Source organism: Pinus tabuliformis, chromosome 8, assembly GCF_031772625.1.
Source record: "Pinus tabuliformis cultivar Carrire ecotype Pingquan chromosome 8, CPIR1, whole genome shotgun sequence".
Lineage (NCBI taxonomy): Eukaryota > Viridiplantae > Streptophyta > Pinopsida > Pinales > Pinaceae > Pinus > Pinus tabuliformis.
The window spans coordinates 877,090,571-877,112,614 of record NC_142294.1 but is presented as its reverse complement, the minus strand read 5'-3'; the positions used below and the strand labels follow the sequence as shown (position 1 = coordinate 877,112,614).

The 22,044-nt window shown below is 39.6% G+C and overlaps 1 protein-coding gene across 1 annotated transcript in view; it reads right to left on the bottom strand.

Moving 5' to 3' along the window:
• Positions 1–11,927: 11,927 nt before the first annotated feature.
• Positions 11,928–22,044, bottom strand: part of LOC149238351 (uncharacterized) — a 34,919-nt gene continuing 24,802 nt past the window's right edge. Inside the window, exons 3-5 of the mRNA XM_089369536.1 lie at positions 17,090–17,318; positions 15,431–16,145; positions 11,928–15,127 (exon numbers count right to left, since the gene is read on the bottom strand). Of these exons, the coding sequence (XP_089225662.1) occupies positions 11,928–15,127; positions 15,431–16,145; positions 17,090–17,318 (4,144 nt within the window). The remainder of the gene's footprint in view (positions 15,128–15,430; positions 16,146–17,089; positions 17,319–22,044) is intronic.

The following is a 22,044-nucleotide window of genomic DNA, read 5'->3' as shown; positions in this document are numbered from 1 at the left end:
CTCTATTCCACCCACACCTTGATCATCAAAAAAAAAAGGGGGGGGGATAAAAAGATCATTGGGTGAAAACCTCTCTGAGGCACCAGGGCAGACAGTGAGGGTGAAAACCTCATGGAGGCGCCCCAGCTGTCTCTCATAAAATAAAGAAATGGAATAAAAAAAAAAAGATCCTTGGGTGAAAACCTCTCTGAGGCGCCCATGGTAGATAGTGGGGGTGAAAACCTCATGGAGGTTCCCTAGCTGTCTCTCAAGAAAAAAGAAGAAAAAAGAGAAAAAAAAAGAAAAAAGAGAAAGAAACAGGTCTAATCTCTGTCAAATTATTGCAGGTTGTAGGGAATACATTTCAAATAAAGAAGGTCGTGAAAAACGAGGACATGGGTCCATACCAGGCTACAGGACATCCTTACAGACACTCCCTCCATAGCCACTCACTTTTCCCAGGATTTGATCACATTCGAGTCAAGATTACACCTCCTACAGGAAGTTCTGGGCTTTCTACAGGAAGTTTTGGGCTTTCTACAGGAAGTTTTGCATTTCTACAGGAAACATCCTGTAGAGCCTTCGGGCAGGCCAAATTTGATTTTGGAAGGGGATTTGAAGCTTGGAGTCTATTCGTTAGGCCTGCAGCCACCCCTCTCTTACATCCCTCACCTGTTTCATCTCTTTCCACCGCCATTGCAACCACCTGGTTATGTGTTCCTGCAGTCATACAAGAAATCCTATTTTCTTCAGATGGACAGAAAATTTTCCAGTGAAAAATCAAGCAGTGAAGGCCCGCACACTCTACCTATTCAAGCTCCATTTGGACTCTTCATCAGCAAAGTCAGCCCTGCTCGTTTAGCCTACATCCCAGGAGGAGAAGCAGCTACAGGACATCCTACAGGAGTCCTGTAGCAGCTGATCCCTCTGGAAGACATACTCTAGAGGCAGGGGCAGCTGAAACCAACAAAAAGAAACATGTAAGAAGGCTCCTCTTGGATGTGAAAACATCCTTGACGGCTGAAACCAAACACCACCTGTGCAGCCAACCAAGGATCGGGTTCCAAAACCGTGCATACAGCATCAACCAATGAAAGAAGGAGTTCTAGCACCTGTGCACGAAGCAGCAGCGAGCGAAGCAGTCGTTCCAAGTCCCGAAGCCTGCAGAACACGTCCATGGCCACATAGGTAAGTGTCTAACCTTATTCGTCAAATTGCATAGACTATATTTCGAACACTGCATGTCTGTGAAATGGTTCGGATTGAATGAATTCGGTGGCCATTCAACTGGCCACCCACAGTCAGTCTAATGGCTTTGTGGGATCCGAACAAGCTTGGTTACATTCAAATTCGCCAACAAGACGTGCAATCGACACGTGGGAAGTGTCCAGTCGGGGAGAATTGGCGGGATTGGCAGTGGTGGCGGAGGCTAATGGCAGAGGAAAGGTAATGGCAGTCAAAGACACGCAGAGGAATGATGGTTGTGACGTTGGCTAATGGATCAGCCTGGCCACCTCACCCCCTCGCCATGAATTGCGTCGTAATTCAAAAATGCTCAGCCGAAGAACTCATGTTAACCGTTGTTCATTTACACTTGCAACCGTTCTCAGCGAAGTACGCGTCCTCCTCCTCCACAGTTTGTTAGCCCGAGCTTTTCAGCCTGTTTCAAAATTCTCCTACGTCCCATGCTTGTTCAGAAGCGCCGTGACATCCTACAGAAGTTGGCAACACATTCTACAGGAAGAGGCTCTAAAAGAAACATAGCGTAGCCTCCCGAAGCGGAGAAGTCTAGACTTTTTTTGTCAAAATTGGAGTTTTGAAGAGAGGTAGGCTCGAAAACACCCTTCCAATGCATGGTATATGTCGAAAACATGGTGAATTGAGCTGTCTTGAATTGGAGGGTTAGAGACAAGTCTACCTGTGAGTCAAAAATAGCAGTTTACTTGTGGTTGCATGAAATTTCTTCGTTGGTTTTGCGTCCAAGTTTTCCTCCGCAGTTCCTGTTAAGAAAATTCTTCCTATAGAAAATATAAAGCACTGCTAGGGCTAACATGTGTAGCAAAAATGTGAATTTTACGTGGTTATATGTATGCTAGGGGTGGAAAGTGAGCTCTGTACTCTGTCTGGGGAAACCCAAGTCTTCCTTTGATACACGGACAGTCGAGTTTTTAAAACCAGGGAATTGGTGCAAGGTTAAAACATAAACACCTGAGAGATATTGTCTTCAAGCTCGAAGGATGAAACCATAAAACAACAAGTCCTCTCTGCTTAGAGCACAAAACAGAGAACTTTCACCATGCCAGGGGGGTTTATCAGGAAGGAACCCTCGGATTCCAGAAAATTGCGTGAACATCCCGAGGTGGTGAACCTCTTCACCCGTGCCAATTGGATGACCTTTTGTGACAGAATTCAAGGTCATGAAGATGAATTAACGGAGGAGTTCTTAATGTCCCTACAGCCTAAATCAAAGACACTGGCCATTGTGAATTTCAGAGGGTTGAACCTAAAGCTTACCCCACAACTCATTAGCCAAGTTACTGATCTGCCATTGGGGATACCCTGGAGCAAAGAGGAGAGGGCATTGGGCCAAAAAGCCAAGAAAGAATTCTTTCTACCAGAGAACAGTTTGCATAAGACAAGAATGGGGTCTGGAGAGCCAGTCTACATCCTTTTTGGAGCAAAGTCAACTTTCAGATCATGAAATACATTACCTGTGAGGGGCAGTTAAGTATTGTCTACAGCTATCACTTCCGGTTGCTGAGAAAACTCAGACATGGGATGGATTTACCTCCCCTATTTTCTCCTACAATCATTAATTGAGTGTGGCACAAAATTGAAGGAAGGGACACCGGATCAACTAGCCCATCATGGGCTTATCAAGCTTCTAGTGGAAGATGCCCTCCATACCTACATTATCCCTCTCTCCTGGGAGATTTTTTGCAACATGTCCAAGGATGATGATATTAGAATTCTGGCTGAGGAAATCACTTCATCCAGCGGGAACACACTGAGGCAGAAGAGAAAGCCAATGGTAAAGAAACACAAGAAAGACCACCACAGAAAGAACAAGAAGAGAAACGAGGGAAAAAGGCCAAGTTGCTGAGGCCAAAACTGTGGGTGGAACAAAGGCACAAACACCAAGGGAGAAACAATTGCAGAGTAGAGCAGAGAGGACTGAAAAAGTCCAAACAAAGGAGGGCACAACCAAGGAAACCACACAGAAATTAAAAGGAAAGACACATCCATCCAAGCAGACTGAAACAGTTGCAACAGTTTCTACAGGAAGCATGAAAACAGTTGACACAAGACTTTCTATAGGAAGTCTGGAAATGGAGCAGCAAAGGGAGAAATCGCCTGAGATTTTGGCCAGGGAGGCGGCAGCAGTGCTAGCTGCCCTAAGCACATCTCCAAAGCAAAAAGGGAAGCAAAAAAGGGAGCCTTCCATGTATTTTAAGGCCAGAAGGAGTATGCGAATAAAAACTGGCAGACCCCAGCCACAGTCAAAGGAGCCAATTACGATTGTGGACACCCCAGCTAAAAAAAAGGAAAGGTCGCCTTCAAAGGCATCCATCACTTATGAACGGGGAAGCCTGAAAACATCCACCTAAAGAGAAAGGATGAAAATGCTGGACATAAAGACCTCTATACAGGATGCTAAGACTGTTCTATAGGAAACACTGGCTAGGCTAAAGGAGACCGAAGAAATGGAAGGAGAGGCAGCTAAATCACCACAAGAGGAAGAAAAGGTGGAGAACATTGTGGAACCTAGCCCCCAGCCCAGCTTGGGCTCATACTATAACTTGTTAGAGGCTGGAAAGATCATTCCCCAAAAATTCGTAGTGCCACTTTTCCTTGCACTAGAAGAAGAGAGGGTGAGGACCCACACTTGGATGAAGATCGCTAAGTCCAAGGGTGTCGCAGATGTAGGTCCCCTAGAGGAACAACTCAAAGAGGCAAGAAAGGAATTGGCTATGGTACGGCATGTGGAAAGCAGCCAGCGGGCCAAGCTACAAGAAGAAAATGAGTTGCTCAAACAGCAGCTACAGCTATAGGGACAGCATAAGGAAGACAGGCCTCACATCTTGGGAGGACAACAGCAACAGGAGAAGCCCACAACAGATAAGGAAACCCCTAATGAATAGCAAAGAAGAGATGGGTTGCAGGCTGAAATTGAGACACTAACTAGACAGCTACAAGAGAAGGACTTGCAAACAGGCCAGGAGATATAGTCTCTAAAACAACAGGTACAAGAAAAGGAGGCCCAACTGGCCTGCATGGCTAGCTGGGCGATGGAAGCTCTACAGTGTAGGTAGCCTGCCAAATCATACGCCCTATACCTTAAGGATCAGTGGTTGAAGTTTCAGATTAACACCTTGGCCCAAAGGGGCATCACTCCATTTCAAAATTATCATCAATTTGTAGCTTTATGTGACAGTAGCTCCTCAAAGGACAAGGCTAAATTAGCAGAGTTTTATTTGCACAACTTAGCCCTTCCGAACATGAATTCATGGGATCCCAACACTGTGGTAGGAGATGTCCAACTTATGTCCATGGCCTCTTGGATGAATCATGAGGAAAAGAGAGCAGCATAGGTCCGCAATATTATGAGTAGGGAACTCAGTGAGCCACTAATGATTAGAGCAGAGCCGGACGACCCCTCAGCAGTGATAAGCGCCCACCAGCACTTGGCCAACAACCCTCAAGATTTACCAGAATACATTGAGCAACAGGCTCAAGCTATTGCCCACTTTGAGGGCATGGAGAGACTATTGGGGGATAACTGCCTTCATGCCTGCACAAGGCGGTGGAACACACTGCCTCACAGCTTGAAGATAAGAGAATACCACTCTCCCACCAGGATGAGGGAGGCCTTGGCAAGGGTACCTCTCTACAAACAGTTGATGCAAAATCTGCAGGCCAATTGGATCAGCCTGGAATTCGGTCCTTCCTTGCTTTTGGGATTGCTAGAAGGAGTTAATGAAGAGGAGGAAAACAGACAGTGGGAGGAAGTGGAAAGGAAATCAAGATTTCACGACCGAGAAGAAGATATCACCGCGGAGGCCTGGGACATGACGGAGGCGGTCAAAGCTATAAAATATGATGAGCTAGATTAGTTGCTTAGAGGATGAGCAACCCATTTAGCAGGGGGGTGATGATGAGCCCCAAAAATGGGTAACTTATTGGGCTCATTTTGCCTACTGTTCTTCATCAATCCACCATTTTCAATAGATTATGCATGTTTTTTGAGTATGTTTATGTCATTTGAATGAATAAGGGTGGTCACTTTACCAAGGAGGCTAATACGTTGTTATTTTAGGTTTTTTGGACAAATTTTGGAACAAAGCCAAGCAATTATGAGCTAGGTGACAGCCAAGCATGAGGAAGCAAGGGTGAGGATTCGTAGAAAGGTTGTCTCTTGCATTAAATGGCCCTTCCTCGAAATCTCCACCCTCAACTCGGAGCTCAGCAGGCCACCAAAACAAATCCTAAAGGCAGTCGAGCAGCTTTGTGAAGAGTGACTGTTTACTGCTAGTTTGAACAGCCGAGCCCCTTGAGTTAAGGAGGGCTGCTAGGACCCTCTTAGGGCATAAATAGGAAGGCTTCAGACTTCGTAGTTTACTTTTGGAACTGTTGGGTTTTTCACTATAGTGCTATCATTATCTTAGCTCATTTTTATAGCTACTGCTGTATAACTTTCTTGTGACATGATTATTTTTTAGGAATGAAGAGCATCTTTACTTGACATCAGCTCTGAGTTTTCTTTAAGAGCCTATAGCTCTTGGGGTTGGGCCCAACCCAAGTGCTAAGGCTTCCTTTATGTACTGTTATTTGCTTTTTATGTCTTTGCAAAATAATTTCTGTTAAGTAGATTAAAATCTTGCTGATTATCTAGGTCATTGTTGATGATTAGAAAGGATTTTTATGTTCAGATTGAGTTGATAGGTTATTAACAGGGAAGATATCCAAAAAAATGCCATCAAGGACCTCTGATCTCACCTCTCCCTCAGTGGGATCATGAGCTGGGACAAAGGAGACCTTGCTGCCAACAAAAACATTGTCACTGCCTCACCATGCAATCATTAGTGTTAGATTCTCATTTGCAGAAGTTGATACCAGTTGTGGTTAAGTGTTCAAATTCATGATTGCTCAGTTTGCATAACTATTTCACGTGATTTCATTGCAAATAAACTTTTGTTCATTACCTTTGTTGTTACCTAGGCCAAATTAGAATAAAGTAGCTAGGTCATCGGTTTTTCCAAGTCATTGTTTGTTTAGTTAGAGAAGCAACTCGCAGAGCACCTGTAACACCTCTCCATCTACCCATACTCCATCAATCCCATCTGCTCCATCCCCTCCCTCTGATTCTTGCCTCATATTTGCTACACCTTGACCTAGTTTCCATATTTTTGTGCAACATTGCTCCACTCCTCCTTGAACAAATCCAGCCATCCTCATCTCTTCTCAGCTCCATCCACCAAGTCTTGGACCTCCTCAGACCCTTATCCTACATCCATACTCACTTCTCCACCTTTCTCTCTCCATCCACCCTCCAAAATACCATTTCTGAACATCCTGTAGAAAATACAGAACATCATGTAGAACCCCTACAGACTTCCCGTAGAAGCTCACAGACACGGTTTCTTGATAGCCAAACTCGGTGAAACTCTCTAGAAGGGTGCTAGGGACCCCTTAGGCCCCATTCTAACCTTCCCAACCTCTTGCAAGTATTTCCTCTCGCCAATCCACCTCTGCACAATCAAAACAGTCAAAGCACATGCATGATAATTCTGACAACTTATTCAAAAACACAAAAAGATGTTTTTTTCAGATGTTACTGTAGAAGTAGCTTAGACACATGCATTTTACCTTCCTAGAAGTCAATGGCATCTCTTTCAGTAGCTTGCATCCTCTTTCTTGCATCAGTAGGGCTAGCTTGTAAAATTAGGGTTTGCTAGGTTTACGTTTCCTTTCAGCTTTCCAGTTTCTTTCTGCAAGTAGATTAGCCTTCTTTGAGTTAGCTTTCGTCCATTAGTTAAAAAGCTTCTTCTCAGAGCTCATAGAAGTTGGCTTAAGCTCCTAGTGGACTTGTGCCAGCTGACCAAGTGACAACTGCGGCAAGAGCTAGTACTTATGCATACAGCACCGTCACTTCCAAGTTTGTTACGAACTACCGGGTTGATAAGAGTAAAGAAGGGAGTCCGAGGAGTTGCAGCATTATTGCTGCAATACTGGAGCCCACCAAGAATCAAGCCAAAAATTCTTATCGTTGATAGAGGAACAAAAAAGTTGATGAGTGGAATCTGAACATTCTCTTTAAAACCATATTTCATGGCTCAAACAAATTCATTTTGAAGTTCCTTTTTTGAAGACAAAATTGACTTTCCATCTTGGAATTTAGAAGCAATACAATGCCTATCATGCACTGATTCAAACTTGCATTATTGTCCTCAAACTAAGCTTGTACACAAAAGTACATTGCTATGAAATTTAAATGGCACCATTAGCTTTGCCTACAAAAACATAGTCATATTGTACAATCTTAAACAAATATTATATTCACAACAAATTTTATCTTGAACACTTTCATCGATGAGTACATGACAAACTATAGACAAACTTGGAAGACAAACATTGTACATCCCAAAAGTCCTTAAACATTGGACTCATAAACAAGACAATAACATAACATGTCAATGAAAACATACTTGTTGCACATAGTGATTATTATTGTTCACTTTACAAAAGTACCCAAAACATGTAATAACAAGAACAAGATTTTACAATTCACAAAGCAACAAATTACTATACAAACAGTCTACCCAATCTCTACCTCTCCTAGGCTTGTGGGTTCTATTTTTGCATCGAATTTTCTTTGAAGGTTTCCTTAGGAATGTTGCGAGTCCTCTTTTCCACCTATTGCTTCCTTTACATTGCTTTTCATAACCTCCTTATCCATCTTGAAATGAAGCTCTAGATGTAGTTTCCAACATTGGTCATTCCCATGCCCATGCATCTTGTAATGGGTACAAAAGTACTTTCATTTTCTTGCCGATAAGGAAGTCCTCAAATGTGAAGGAGGTTCATCATGCTTGACGCCAAGAATATTATCCATTCTTTTGACCATTACCATGCGTTGCTCACAAACAACCACAAAATGGTCAAATGCATCACAAAAAGTGCAAGGATACATTTTCCACAAATAATCAAAATTACCAACATTTGGAAAACACCCATGAGATTTATACATTTCCATTGGGCTGCAGCTTTGACAATGTGGATTGGATGATGACATGCAAGATCCTTTAAAGAATTCATCTCTCTTAGGAGATAAATGAACATTTTCACCACCATCTTGGGTTGACATATCATCCTCTGATGACTAATTTGCCTCAAACCATTTAGAGAATTCTCCAAACTCTCTTTTCCCATATCTCAATCCTTGATATCTTGGTCTCTCTTGTACCATGATTGGATTGGTGATCCCTTGGACATTGATTTCAAGGCCTCCTCATTCATAACCCATTTTAGATAACAACTTCATACCAATGTCTTTAGTATGTTGTCCAAATGACACAAAAGAGTTGTTATGAACATAAATAGAAGGATTTGAACTTGTGATGCTTATTACCTCCTTGAACTTGACATCCACATTTTCCACTTTAGATGATGACGACGACTTTGTAGATGACTCTAGCCATCAACTCTTATGAACCGGCATATGATGAGAATCTATACAATGCTTACAAAATTCACATGCATCATTTTCCTCATAAGGACCATAACCTCTGTTTCAACCATGCCCACATATTGGTTCCACTTTGGAGGTTTCCTTTTCTATCAATGGAGTGGAACTTTCATCAACTTGTTCCTCAAGAACATGATGCAACCAAGGGTGCATGTGCCTCTTCTCCTCTTCAACAATTTCAAGCATTCTCCTCAATTCAATCTTCTCTATTCGAAGAGATAAATTCATCTGCTCGAGCTCTTGGAAAATATTCTTTCCCATTCTTGCAACTTGGTCAAACCTTGAACTAATACCAATTTGATCTAGGATTGGAGGAGAACTTCCCGTTCCTAAAAAGTGATTGTTCTCTTGATGCTTTGCAAGGAAAAATGGGTCTTATGACAAAACAGGTTTTCAAAGGTCTCTTCAAGCACTATGAGTTAATTTTTCATGTAAACTAAAAACATAAGAAACATCTCATCTTTTAACTCATCTAGGAATTCATGAAGAGAAAAAACAAAGAATTTGGTGACGAAGTTCACCCCTCCTGAGCTACATCTCCAGGCTTGCCAACATAGCTAGACCACTCCAAATATTCAGTGGAAAAGAGTATATAAAATTTGCCGATAAAACAAGTGCCTGCTTTTCCCTTCAAGGAAACGTTCTTTTGAAAATAAATCTCACTATAAACAAAACAATGTAAACTTTGAAATGGGAGCTGATATTGTTACCCGTTTTGTAGAGATAGCAAAAAAGGGACCTAATTTTGAAAAGGGGTGATGCAGAACACACATGTTTTTTTTAGAGCATAGTTTTTGGCACTATAAATTTTTTTATGTACATTGCGTTTTAGGATGGTAGTGATTTTGATGTTGATTTAAAAAAGTGGTAATTCTACGCCATGCCATTTTTTTGAAAGGCGCTTTTTTGAACTTTTAATTTTATAATGTATGAAATGTAAATATTATTTTGTAAATTTAATAACTTTGGAAGTGGTCTTCTTCTTCATATTTTCTTGTTTTTATTTTTTTTTTTATTTTTTTTTTGTAGTGAGGTTTTTATTGTTTTACATATTTAAAGAAGAAGGTCGATATTTTGCATTTTTGATATTCTACATATTTATACATCGTTAATTAAATTTTCAATCCACATGAAATAATTCCCTCTCTCTCTCTCTCTCTCTCTCTCTCTCTCTCTCTCTCTCTCTCTATATATATATATATATATATAAGAGAAAAAAAAAATGTTAAAATTTTTTATCTCATAAACCATAAAAGAATTTGGAGAAAAAAACATTATATATATATAAGTAAAAATAGAGAAACTATAAAAAAAACATTAGCAAAAACTAGGAAAAAAATAAAAGAAAATAAAAACAAACTAGTTTAAAAAAATAAATAAATAAATAACGAAAAAAAATTAAAAAACTAGTAAAATTAATATATATATATATATATATATATATATATATATATATATATATATATATATATATATATATATATATATAGATATGAAGATTATTTAAAAAAACCAAAAAAACATTAAAACATTAAAAAAACAAAAAAAAATTAAAATTAGTTTTTTTTTAAAGCAATTTTTCTTTATTAATATATATATATATATATATATATATATATATATATATATATATATAATATATAACTTTTATTTTAAAACAAATTTTTTTTTTTTTTTTTTTCTGAGTAAAGACTATTCTATTATATATAAAAAAGAGGAAAAATATTTACAGAGAGGTATGAACCTCTGAGGGGGTTGTAGCCCGCCCTCTGTCAAAAAGACTGCTGCATTCAGCTTTTAACCGTCTGTTTACATAAATGAAAACTAAGAGCCCAAAACACAGTAAAGCCAGATAGGATCTATACTTTGATTCCCGCCACCCTATTGCTATGCAGCTGTTACAAAAGCTAGAAAACCAGACTCATAAATTGGGAGACTATAGAAGACCATACTAAAAAATTCCGGAGGATATACCCACTGAGAAACAGGTTCAAAAACAAAAACCGCAGTCCTGAGTATTCTTGCTGAGGCGGAGAGGTTTATGCCTGAGGTGGCAAATTTGCATCTGCTTCGTTGTCTTTGCAAGGAGAGCTGACCCATTCGACCATCACATTGTCCTCTACGTCCATATTGGTGCGGCCCGGAGGAAGCACAAGGTGCAGTGTATTGCCTGAGAAATGCGCCGGAGCACAAGGAATGATTTCTTCATGAGAAGAGGTTTGCTGATGTTGCAAATCCTCTCGCTGTCCTTCAGCCTGCTGCGCCTCTGGGACATTGAGGATGTCACGCGCCATGCTTCCCTGAGAGTCACTAGAATTATGAGAGAGAGACCTGTCCTTAGATTGTTCATCAGAGCCTGAGGAATCCTCTTCTTCCTCTGAGAAGATGACTGTAATGATAGCAGAGATAGTGGGCTTGTTTAGCTTGCTTTTAAACTTGAAACGTGAAGAGTGGAAAGAATTGTGCAGGGACGGGCCAGAGTGGTCGGAAGATGGAGAGGCCGGCGAGACAGAAGCTAGCGGGGAAATGCAACGAGGAACAGGTCCTCCCCTGCCCCTAACACCACCACGAACTCCTGAATTACTGCCCCTCCGGGAAATTCCACGACGTCGGGGGGCCATTGCAGAGGGGATTAATAGACTGAGAGGGCGAAAGGGTTGAAGGAGAAAGAAAGCCCACCCGCCCCAATCTAAGAGAAGCAGGAAATAGCAGAACCCGGAGTAAAAGATGCCCAGGGAAAACTTCACACAGATAGAAATCAGAACCGCTAAATAAATCCCATTACTGACAGCCTTTAACCCATACTCTGCCCAGATAACTTCCACAGAAACTATGACGAGACCTATTCCAAAAATAACCCAAAAGAAAACAGACTGACCATACCAGATGCGAGCCAGATGAGCCAAGATCAAAAGTATAAAGCTGGCCAGGTGATTGCACCTATGGAGCCATGGTGGCTCCCAAGTGCGCAGCCCTGTATTTGAATTCCGAGAACCAATCCGACCGGGAGAATTTCTGCCTGAATGAACCAGAGAGAATGTCGAGGGCCGAACAAATGCGTCGCTGCTTATGCTAACCATCTTGAAGAACTTACCCCGCATGCCGTGAGCCCAACGCTTCATTAATGGAAATAAATGAACTGCCATAAAATCGTCCACTTGCTCCGCAGTGATGCCAGCTGCCAGCTTCGCTCGCATGAGCATTAATACCTCATAAAATCACCCGCATCCGGGTGCGAAACCTCCTTCGGTTGCATGTCTGTGGTTACTATGGTCCTGAAGGTGGAGAGTTGATTCTCTGAGACTATACCGGAAATTGGGCCTTCAAAGAAATCCTTTCCACACTCCACTCCTAAGTTTGCAAGAAAGTCAGCGAGTTTATTCCCTTCCCTTCTGATATGTTTAAAGGAGATTGCTTGGTGATTGGTAAGCCATTGTTTAAGAAGCTCTAGTCTGTTGGCTAGTCTCCAACTGCTACTAACCTTATGTACCGGCGATCCCTGCATAAGCTTTGAGGCCATGTTGATAATAATTTGAGAGTCCCCTTCCACTATAAGAGGAAAGAATCTCCGTTCCTGTGCCAGATTTAGACCTCTCCATAGACCTTCCAATTCCGCCGCATTATTGGTATTCCATCCAATTGAGCCAACAAAGGTTGTTAGGGGGGTTCCCTGGTGGTCTCTTATGCTTCCTCCAAATCCTGTTTTTCCGGGATTCCCTTTCGAGGCGCCATCGAAGTTAAGCTGATATGCATTGATTGGTGGTGGTGTCCAACTTGATGAAGATTCTGGATGCTTTGAAGAATTATCCTTTGATGATACCGGATGTTGTAATTGAATTTGCCAATTTTCCCATATGGCTTGTTCCTGAGGGAGAGATGGGAAGTCCTCTTTAGACCATCCTTTAATAGACAGAGTTTCCTTAATGTTCTGGTGCAATCCATTCCAGACCTGCTCAATTGTCTGTGCTTGATCTTTAAATATCCTTCTATTCCTCTCCTTCCAAATGTTCCACATTAGTAATCCTGGTATGAGTTGCCATAATGTGTTTAAGAGTTTGCTCTTAAACGGCTCTTGAGGCCAGGTGCGTAGAGTCCCTTTGATGTCTCCAATCACTCTTCCATCCTTCTGACAGCGGAAAGTAATTTTTTCCCACAGTCTCCTTCCCATTGGACAGGATTGCATAAGATGTAAAGCTGATTCCTCTTCCTGCCTGCAATTGGGACAAATGGATGGTCCAGCAAAATTCCTTTTTCTGAGATTGTCCCATGTGAGAATTCTGTTGTGAGAGATAAGCCATAGAAAAGTTGAGACTTTCGGCCATATGGATGGGTTCCATATCCTATCCCATAATTGGTCCTTAATTATCCTATCTTTGATAATTATTTTATAAGCTTCCCTGGTTGTAAAAGTGCCTTTCTCCTCATATCCCCACCTGAGGGTGTCCAAGCCTGCCAAGGTGAGAATTTTCCTTTTTTGGAGTTCAAAGGAGAGGGAGAGTTGAGTTTGCTCCGGACTGTGAGGTATTATATGCTTGGCCTCTTTCCAATTTCTGTGTTCTTGTGCATTTTGTGAGTCCCAAAAACGACTCACCTTCTCATATTGTTGTATGTCTTGGTCAGCAATTCCCGGAATTGTATCTCTGAGGTTAGGGAGCTGCTGCCATGAGTCCTCCCAAAACCTAGCTGTGTGTCCATCCCTCACCTCCCAAAAGCTGTGTTTTTGAATTAAATCCCTGTGTTGAATGGCCGAGTTCCAGATCACCGATCCTTTACTGATTTCTGACATTCTAATTCTCTCCTCCAAGGATTTGTTGCTTGCGTATTTCGCTGTCCAAAGGGAAGCCCAAGGTGTAGTGGGATTAGATAGCCATTTCCACCAGATTTTGGCTCCCATGACCATATTACTATGTTCTGGGTCTCTCAATCCAATTCCTCCTGCTTTTTTGGGTAGGCATGCTTTTTCCCACTTTACTAGTGCCCACTTTCGGTTTGGCCCCGATTTCCCCCATAGGAAATTTCGCTGAAGCTGTTTGATGGCTTTGAGAACCCATTTGGGTGCAGCTAATATGGAAAAAAGGTAAAGAGGCATGGTTTGAAGCACTGCTTTGATTAGGACCAACCTGCTCGCCATATTTAGCGCTCGATGAGTCCACAGGGACAACCTGGCTTCCAGATTTTCTAAAAGATTATTCCAAGAAGCATGCTTAAGAGCCGTGGCAAATAAAGGAGCACCCAAATATTTGGACGGAAGGGAAGCGATGGAGAAGCCAAGGATACGGGTAATGGATCTTTGGATGGAGGGCAGGGTGTTGAAGAAGAAGATCTGGGATTTAACTTTGTTAATGAGAGCTCCAGACGCTTCCGAGAAGTCTGCAAGAATGGATTTAAGGACTCGAGCTTCTTGGACAGACGGATGACCAAATAGCATGTTATCATCGACGAATTGCTGGTGCGAAAAAGCAGGGGCTTGGTGGAAGGCTAGACCTTTAAGAAGATGAGACCGAATAGCTTCTTTAATGCTGCGACCTAGACCTTCAGCTAGAATGACAAACAGGAAGGGCAAAATAGGGTCCCCTTGGCGAATTCCCCTAGAGGGTCGAAAAGTGGGTGAAGGGATTCCATTAATGAGAATAGAGAAGAACGAGGAGGAAATTAAACTGCTGATCCATCTAATCCAAGAGGGGGAAAAACCAAAGGCTTGAAGGATTTTTTGCATATATTCCCAACTAATACTATCAAAAGCCTTAGACAGATCGATTTTGAGCATCATACCTGGTTTTTTTGTGTGCTTGAGAGAGTGGATTATTTCGTGGGTTAGAATTATCCCGTCCGTAATCTGCCTTCCTTCAACATAACCAGTTTGTTCTGGAGAGATGATGAGGGGAAGCAGGGGCTTCAATCTGGAAGCTATCACCTTGGAAACAATCTTATATATTATGTTGCATAACGCAATCGGTCTATACTTATCTGGAGTGTAGGATTCCTCTTCTTTAGGGATTAGAGCTATGAATGTTGCATTCAGTCCTGGATACATCCACCTTAGCTTACGCGATTCTTCCACCACCTGCCACACTTCCCATTTGACCAGATCCCAAAAGTGATGGAAAAAATTTGAAGTAAAGCCATCGGGTCCCGGAGCTTTTCCTGCCTTGAGTTGATGGACAACATCATCAACTTCCTGAAGGCTTATGGGCTTGAGAAGGAGAGTGTTATGCTCTTCAGTAATCAATTTGGGTATATGTCTGATGATTTTTCCAATAGCTTCTGTTCTGTTTATGTCCGGCTCTTGATTCATCTTCTTGAAGTAGTTGAGGAATACCTGTTCTATTCCTTCATGAGTTTCGATTTTGCCTCCTTGCTCATTGGTGACCCTAGAAATTTGATTTATCATTCTCCTTTGCACTGTAGATTTGTGAAAGAATTTCGTATTCTTCTCACCCTCCTTCAGCCATCTAACTCTCGATTTTTGTCTCCAGAGAGTTTCCTCCTGTGACTCTCGCTCGAGGAGTTGATTTTCTAAGGACTGCTCTTTCTTGCTGAGTTCTTCCGAGCGTCCTTCAGAAATCATTTTTTGCTGAACCACCTTCATTTCTTGATTGAGGGTTTCCTTAGCTTTAAAGATGTTACCAAAGACAGAGTGATTCCATTTTTTAATTTCTCCTTTGAGGTATTTCAGCTTCCTTTGAAATATGGACATTTTTGTACCATCTGTCGGATTGCATTTTGGCCAGGTTGCTTTGACAAATTCATTGAAGTCCGGGTGAGACAACCAAAAAGCCTCAAATCTAAAGGGACGTCTTATATGACAGCCAGGTCGATTCCAATGGAGGGCAATCGGCCAATGATCAGAACCAGAGAAGGGGAGAATTGATGCTGTGAATTCCCCACCTACATGAACTGCATTGTCAGAGATTAAGAAACGATCCAGACGCGATGCTATCTGCATTGGAGCTGCCCTTTTGTTGTTCCAAGTGTAGAGGCCATTATTAGTAGGAATATCTATAAGCCAGTTGTTCTGTATGAAGTCTTTTAATAGAGATCCTTCCCTGTTTGTTCTGCAGCGGCCTCCCTTTTTTTCCTCCATCGAAGCGATCATGTTATAATCTCCTCCAGAGATCCATAATGGGTATTGCCTTTCTATGCTAAGGTTCGTTAAAGCCTCCAAAATTTCAGATTTGTGCTGGGTTTCTTGAGGAAAATACACATTAGTAATGTGACCATAGATGTTGGTTCCAATTATATGAAATATAGCTTGGATGAAATTTTTATTTGCATGTATATTGGCTAGTTGAATCGTTCTTGCATCCCAGAGCACTGCAAGTCCTCCGGAAGCTCCCTGAGCATCAACAGCTACTACTGTCCCTCCTGGCCAGGCTTTTGCTGCTATTTTTTCCAAGACTGTCGAGTTGCATTTTGTTTCCTGTAGAAAAAGAACTGCTGGTTTTTCTTCCATTAACATGTTTTTTAAGAGTTTTCCTTTCCTTGGGCAATTAAGCCCTCTGATATTCCATGAGATCAACTTCATTGGGAAGGCTTGGGGTTGATATTGAAATACTTGGTTAGCTTAGCATATCTGCCTGATTCTACCAATACTTCTCCAATCTTGATGGTTCTCTCTAGGGTAGTTTTCCGTCCCCTTTTTTTACTGTCTTTGGTGATGAATTTCCCGTCCCATTGGCTGCCGATTTGAACCCCTAATGAATATTTTTTCTGGGCTTTATTGAGGACTGCCACTAGGTTGTCCACTTGTCTTTCAGGTATTTTGTCGAAATTCCCTGTTTTACAAGCTTGTTCTAATCCCAATATATCTAGCTCACCAATATCTATTGATTCTGTATCCTCCTCCATGATTTGTGGTTCCTGAGAGTTACCATCGCCTTCCTTCTCATTTTCTATGCTGGGGTTTGTACCATCTATATCCATATCAGGGAGATTCCAGGTTTTTGAGGTTGTCTTGAGCTTATTACTTTCTAGATCTATCTCCTTTTCCTTTTCTTTCAATTGGGATCCTTCCATTTTTTCCTTTTCCTTGGCAGATTCTTTTTTATTGGCGGATGAACTGTTTGGATCTTGCAAATCCTCATTGTCTAATACTGCAAAGCTATTACTAGTAGAAGGCTTGGATTGATCTCCTGGAGGTATCTTTGTAGTAACTACTGGTTTTTTATTTCCTCTCCTACGATTTGTCACCTTAGTGAAGCCATCTGCAGATGGGTTTTCCTGTTCAGTTTGAGTCGTAGGTTTGCTATTTAATGGGCAGTCTCTGAAGAGGTGTCCTAGGTCATGACATTTCCTGCACCTAAAGGGAACCTGCTCATAATCGATTAACTGGATACATTCTACATCTTCATGAAAGAGACTTACCGTGTCAGGCAGAGGTTGTTTCAGATCCATGTAGACACAGATCCGTGCATATGAGGTATATCTCTGTGTCTTTGTATCTTCTGCCACTTTGACAAAGTCGCCCAGAACCGAACCGATTGCTTTGAGAGACTCCTCTTCCCAGTATTCCAAAGGTAGAGAATACAGCCTGATCCACACCGGCGCCCAGCTCAGATCCTCCTTATCCGGGTTGAATCGTTCAATCCATTCTCTGAGAAATAGCCCAGCAGAGTTAAAGAAATAAGGCCCTCCTTCGAAAACTCTGTTCCTATCCTCCAAGCAGTTAAAAACTGCAGTGAAGAAGCCCTTCGGCCCTAGATGCAGGGTTATGTGTCCTTTTGGATGCCATTTGACATTTATCCAAGCTCTCAGCGCTTTCTCGTTTGGCCATATGCCAATAAATTTGCCTATGAGAGCATGATCTCTCATGTATTGGATTCTGGCATTGATTCGATGACTGGGCAGCTCCACTTTTGGTCTGTGAGCAGCTACTGGCTTGCATGTGGATGAGCTGACTTTCGGTTTGTCTTGCTGTTCTTTTTCAGTCTGTCACTGCTGACTTTTGCCTGTATCTCCATCGTTATATTCTTGTTCTTTGTTTGAACCCTCAGGATTTCCTTGCTGGTTGTCGTTTATTAGGGGAGGCGCCCCTCCTCCCCCCGGATGGGGGTTCATTGAAACCGCCGGTCAAGATCCTCGACCTTTGGTTATCCGCTCTGTCGCGTTCTGATACTGGAGTCCTCTGTGCTGCAGACCTGCCGTTGCAGGTGAGTACCAAAACCCTAGTATCGCTTCTCAGAGCTCACTCCCGTCGCCTCACTAACAAATTTTTTTTTTTTTTCTTACTTAATTAAAAAAAAAAAAAATCATTAAAAAAAATTTAATTTTTTTTAAACGAATTAAAATGTTTAATTTTAAATTTAAAATTTTTTAAAAATTATTTAAAACAAAAGTTTTAAAATTTTAAAAAAAATTTATGGATTTTTTTAAAAACAATTTTTTTTTAAATAAATATTATATTATTTTTTTTCTTAAACATTTTTATTTTTCTTATTTAAAAAATAAATAAATAAATAAATCATTAAAAAAAAATTAAAAGTTTTAAATTTAAAAATTAAAAGTTTATATATATATATATATATATATATATATATATATATATATATATATATATATATATATAAAAAAAAAAAATGTTTTTTTAATGCCGTCGACCGCTCGTGCTGGTGCGGCCGTGGGTGGAGGGTCCTACGCGCAGGACACTCCACCCACGGTCGCGCCACCTTGGGCGGCCGCTCGTGGTGGCGTGGCCGCCCGTGGTGGCATGGCCGTGGGGGGACGACCTGCACGTAGGACCCTCTGCCCATGGCCACACCACCACGAGCGGCCAAGGGCATTAAAAATTCAATTTTTTTTTTTTTTTTAAATAATTGTTATAAACTTTTTAATTTTTAAATTAAAAATTTTAAAATATTTTTAATGATTCTTTTTAAATAAGAAAAATAAAAATGTTTAAAAAAAATAATATAATAATTATTTTAGAAATATATATATATATATATATATATATATATATATATATATATATATATATATATATATATATATATATATATATATATATATATATTTAAAAAATGTATAATTTTTTTTAAAATAATTTTTAAAAATTTTTAAATTTAAAATTAAATTTTTTTCAATGATTTCTTTTTTAAATAAGAAAAAAAAATTGTTTTAAAATAAAAGTTAATAATAATAAAAAAAAATTTAATAAAGAAAAATTGTTTGAAAAAAAAATATATATATTTTAAAAATATTTTTGGTTTTCTTTTAAATAATTTTCATATATATATATATATATAAACTAGTTTTTTAATTATTTTTTCGTCATCATTATTATTATTATTATTATTATTATTAACTAGTTTGTTTTTATTTTTTTTTTCCTAGCTTTTGTGAATGTTTTTTTTAATTTCTCTATTTTTACTTACTTATATATATATATATATATATATATATATATATATATTTTTTTTTTTTTTTTTTTTTTTTTTTTTCAAAATTTTTTATGGTTTATGAGATAATTTTTTTTTTTTTTACATTTTTTTATTTTTTATTTTGTCTTTTTTATATATATATTTATATTTGTTTTTTTAAGTAATCAACATTTTAGTCTTAATTTTAGTAGTTTTTAATTTTATTTTTTTTTTGTTAATTTTCTATTTTTTTTTAAATCTAGTTTGTTTTTAATTTTTAATTTTTTTCTTAATTTTTTTTATTTTTCTATTTTTACCTACTTAATTTTAAGTTTATTTTAAATGTTATTTTTTCTTTTCCATATTTTTGTTTTTTTTTTTCATTTTGCCAAAAAAAAATTATGGTTTAGAAGATATATATATTTCCATTTTTTTTAAATATTTTTTTTACTATTTATTTGTTTATAATTATTTTTTTTTGTTTTTTAATTCTTATCATTAATTTTTTTTTTATATATTTTTATGATTGATTTTTTTTTTTGATTATATATTATAATTTATGTTTTGTTATTTTTTTAACTTTTTTTTGTTTTGTGTTTTTTCATTGTTTTAATTTTTATTTATTTTTTTATTTTTATTTTGTTATGCTTCCATTATTTCTTTTAAATTTTATTTTTTTTGGGGTCATGATAAAATATTTTACGCCATTATTTCGAAATGTTGAAATTTTACTTTTGAAAAAAAAAAAAGTGTTTTCCCAACGTTAACACTTTTTGTTTTGAGGGTGTTTTTTGGACAATTTTTGCGCAAAAATTTGGTTTTCACCGCCATTTTTAAAACATGCTGAAAATTTACCCAAGAAATTAAAAAAAAAAAAAAAAAAAAAAAAAAAAGTGTTATTCTAGCATCAACACTATTCGTTTTTAACACTGTTTTTGATGTTTTTTAGAGGCTTTTTTTGCCAGAGTTCCCGTTTTGAGTTTATAGTTTCCATTTCAAAGTTTACATTGTCACAACATGACAACCTAAATCTAGTCATGAAACCATTAGCAACAAATGTGTCTCCTACAAAGACCCGGTACTCCATCTAAAATTGAGCATACATGAGCAGCTTTCCTCAATAAGAAATAGTGAGAAAACACAAAATGAGTTGCACCCTGCAAGTCACAGCTACTACAATAAACTTTTGAAGGTTAGAAGACCCCTACAAGGCCTTCTCCATGCTCAAACACCTTCACGATCTGCTCCAAAACACGATTAATCCATACACCCATGGATTTGAACCTGCAAAGTGTCTCTTCAGATGTGCTCCAATCAAAAAATAGAGGTGACCATTAGATTCAGAATTTCCAAAAACCCCTATCTAGACTCTTCTTGAGCTCCAATAGGCAAAAAACTCACTAAGTTATGGCTCTAGCAATCTTTGTACTAAGTTCTTTTGTTATCCATCCTACAAACTAGATAAACAGTCTAATAACACTACAATTTTGCCCTATTTTCCACTTTGGAGGCAACAATTTAACCCATCGAAGGTGTAATTTGTTGGATAATTAAATTTCCCAATAACCCCATGAGCGGAAAAAATTGGTCACGTTGGCACCATAAGGCTGACATTTAGGCCTAACCGCATGCCCCCGCTGGCCTGGGTCCTTAACTGTCGAGTCAGCAGTCATGTTAGTGCCCATGGGCCTAAAGGCTGGGACAATGACCCACCCTTACCACTGAAGCCCCCATTCTTCACATGCCAGCGTCTCATTGCACCCATATGACATGTGCCTGAGGCTATCTCCGCTCCGCTCCGCCGAGTGTTATGACATAGTCCCATGCAGGTGACAAGTGACTTTAGGCTAGGGCCAACCCCAAACCCCCTCCCGCATTTTTGAGGTCATGTGAGAATCCATATGCCCAAGGCTAGGGATAAAATCACATACCCTTCTACCTAGCACTTAATCTTTAGTGCGGGGTCCTCCACAGGTCTATATGACTAGGGGCTAGGCTGGTCCCAAGCCTTTGTTCTGTAGGCACTCCATTCCACCTCGCTTGTGGTCATGTGGATTCTCGCGACCAAGGGTCAGGCTAAGGTCCCGAGCCCCAAAATCCTTGTGCTTAGGATCATGTGGTGGCGAGTGACTGGGGATTGGGGTTGACTGCCTAACCCCTCCTTCCAAACATGCTCTATGTAAAATTTAAATACCATGGTTCCATATAGGGGTAAGAACCACCTGCATGGCACAGTGGCAAGGAACTTATCTTGATCGATGGAGGTCATGGGTTCGAATCATGTCCAGCCTATTTGACCATTAAAATTTTGGCCAACCACTAGGTGCCACATGCTGACCTTTGGTTGGGCCACATGGCACACCCTCATTGGTCCACCACAACAAAACGAACCAATCACAATGAGCCAACTCACCCAATAAGAGCCTACCAGTTGGAAAATATTCATTGGTACATACCTTCCTGCTCAAAATGATGATGTCAGCAGTATTCCTACCAAGTCAACTGCCCAATCAGCAAACCTGCTAATCTTTTAGTTGTTGGGCCAAACGATCAGAACTCGATAACTTGAGCATACGATATTGGATTGACCTAAAACGAGTGTTGTTGGATTCAGAACAATGAACAATTCAACTTGACACCGACTTCAAAACATTATGGGCACTTTCACTTTTCACATAAAATTTGATCACCAAATCAGTAAGCTAGAACACCGCCCTCTCTGTTCTAAAAAATAGAGTTGCAATGTGAGGTTGTAGTCCAAAATAATTGAGCGGAGCCTCACTCCATTAGGTGAAGTTTGGAATTTTTTAAGGGATATCTCCTTGACTTCTATTCAAAAAGAAACTAGGTTTGGCTATTGCTTGAAGTTCCTTCATCAATTGTTGAAGGTTTCTTAACATTTAAAAGTATTTGAAAAAAGTATTTTTCCTTGTTAGAGTTAATTTTAGTCCTCCTAAACTA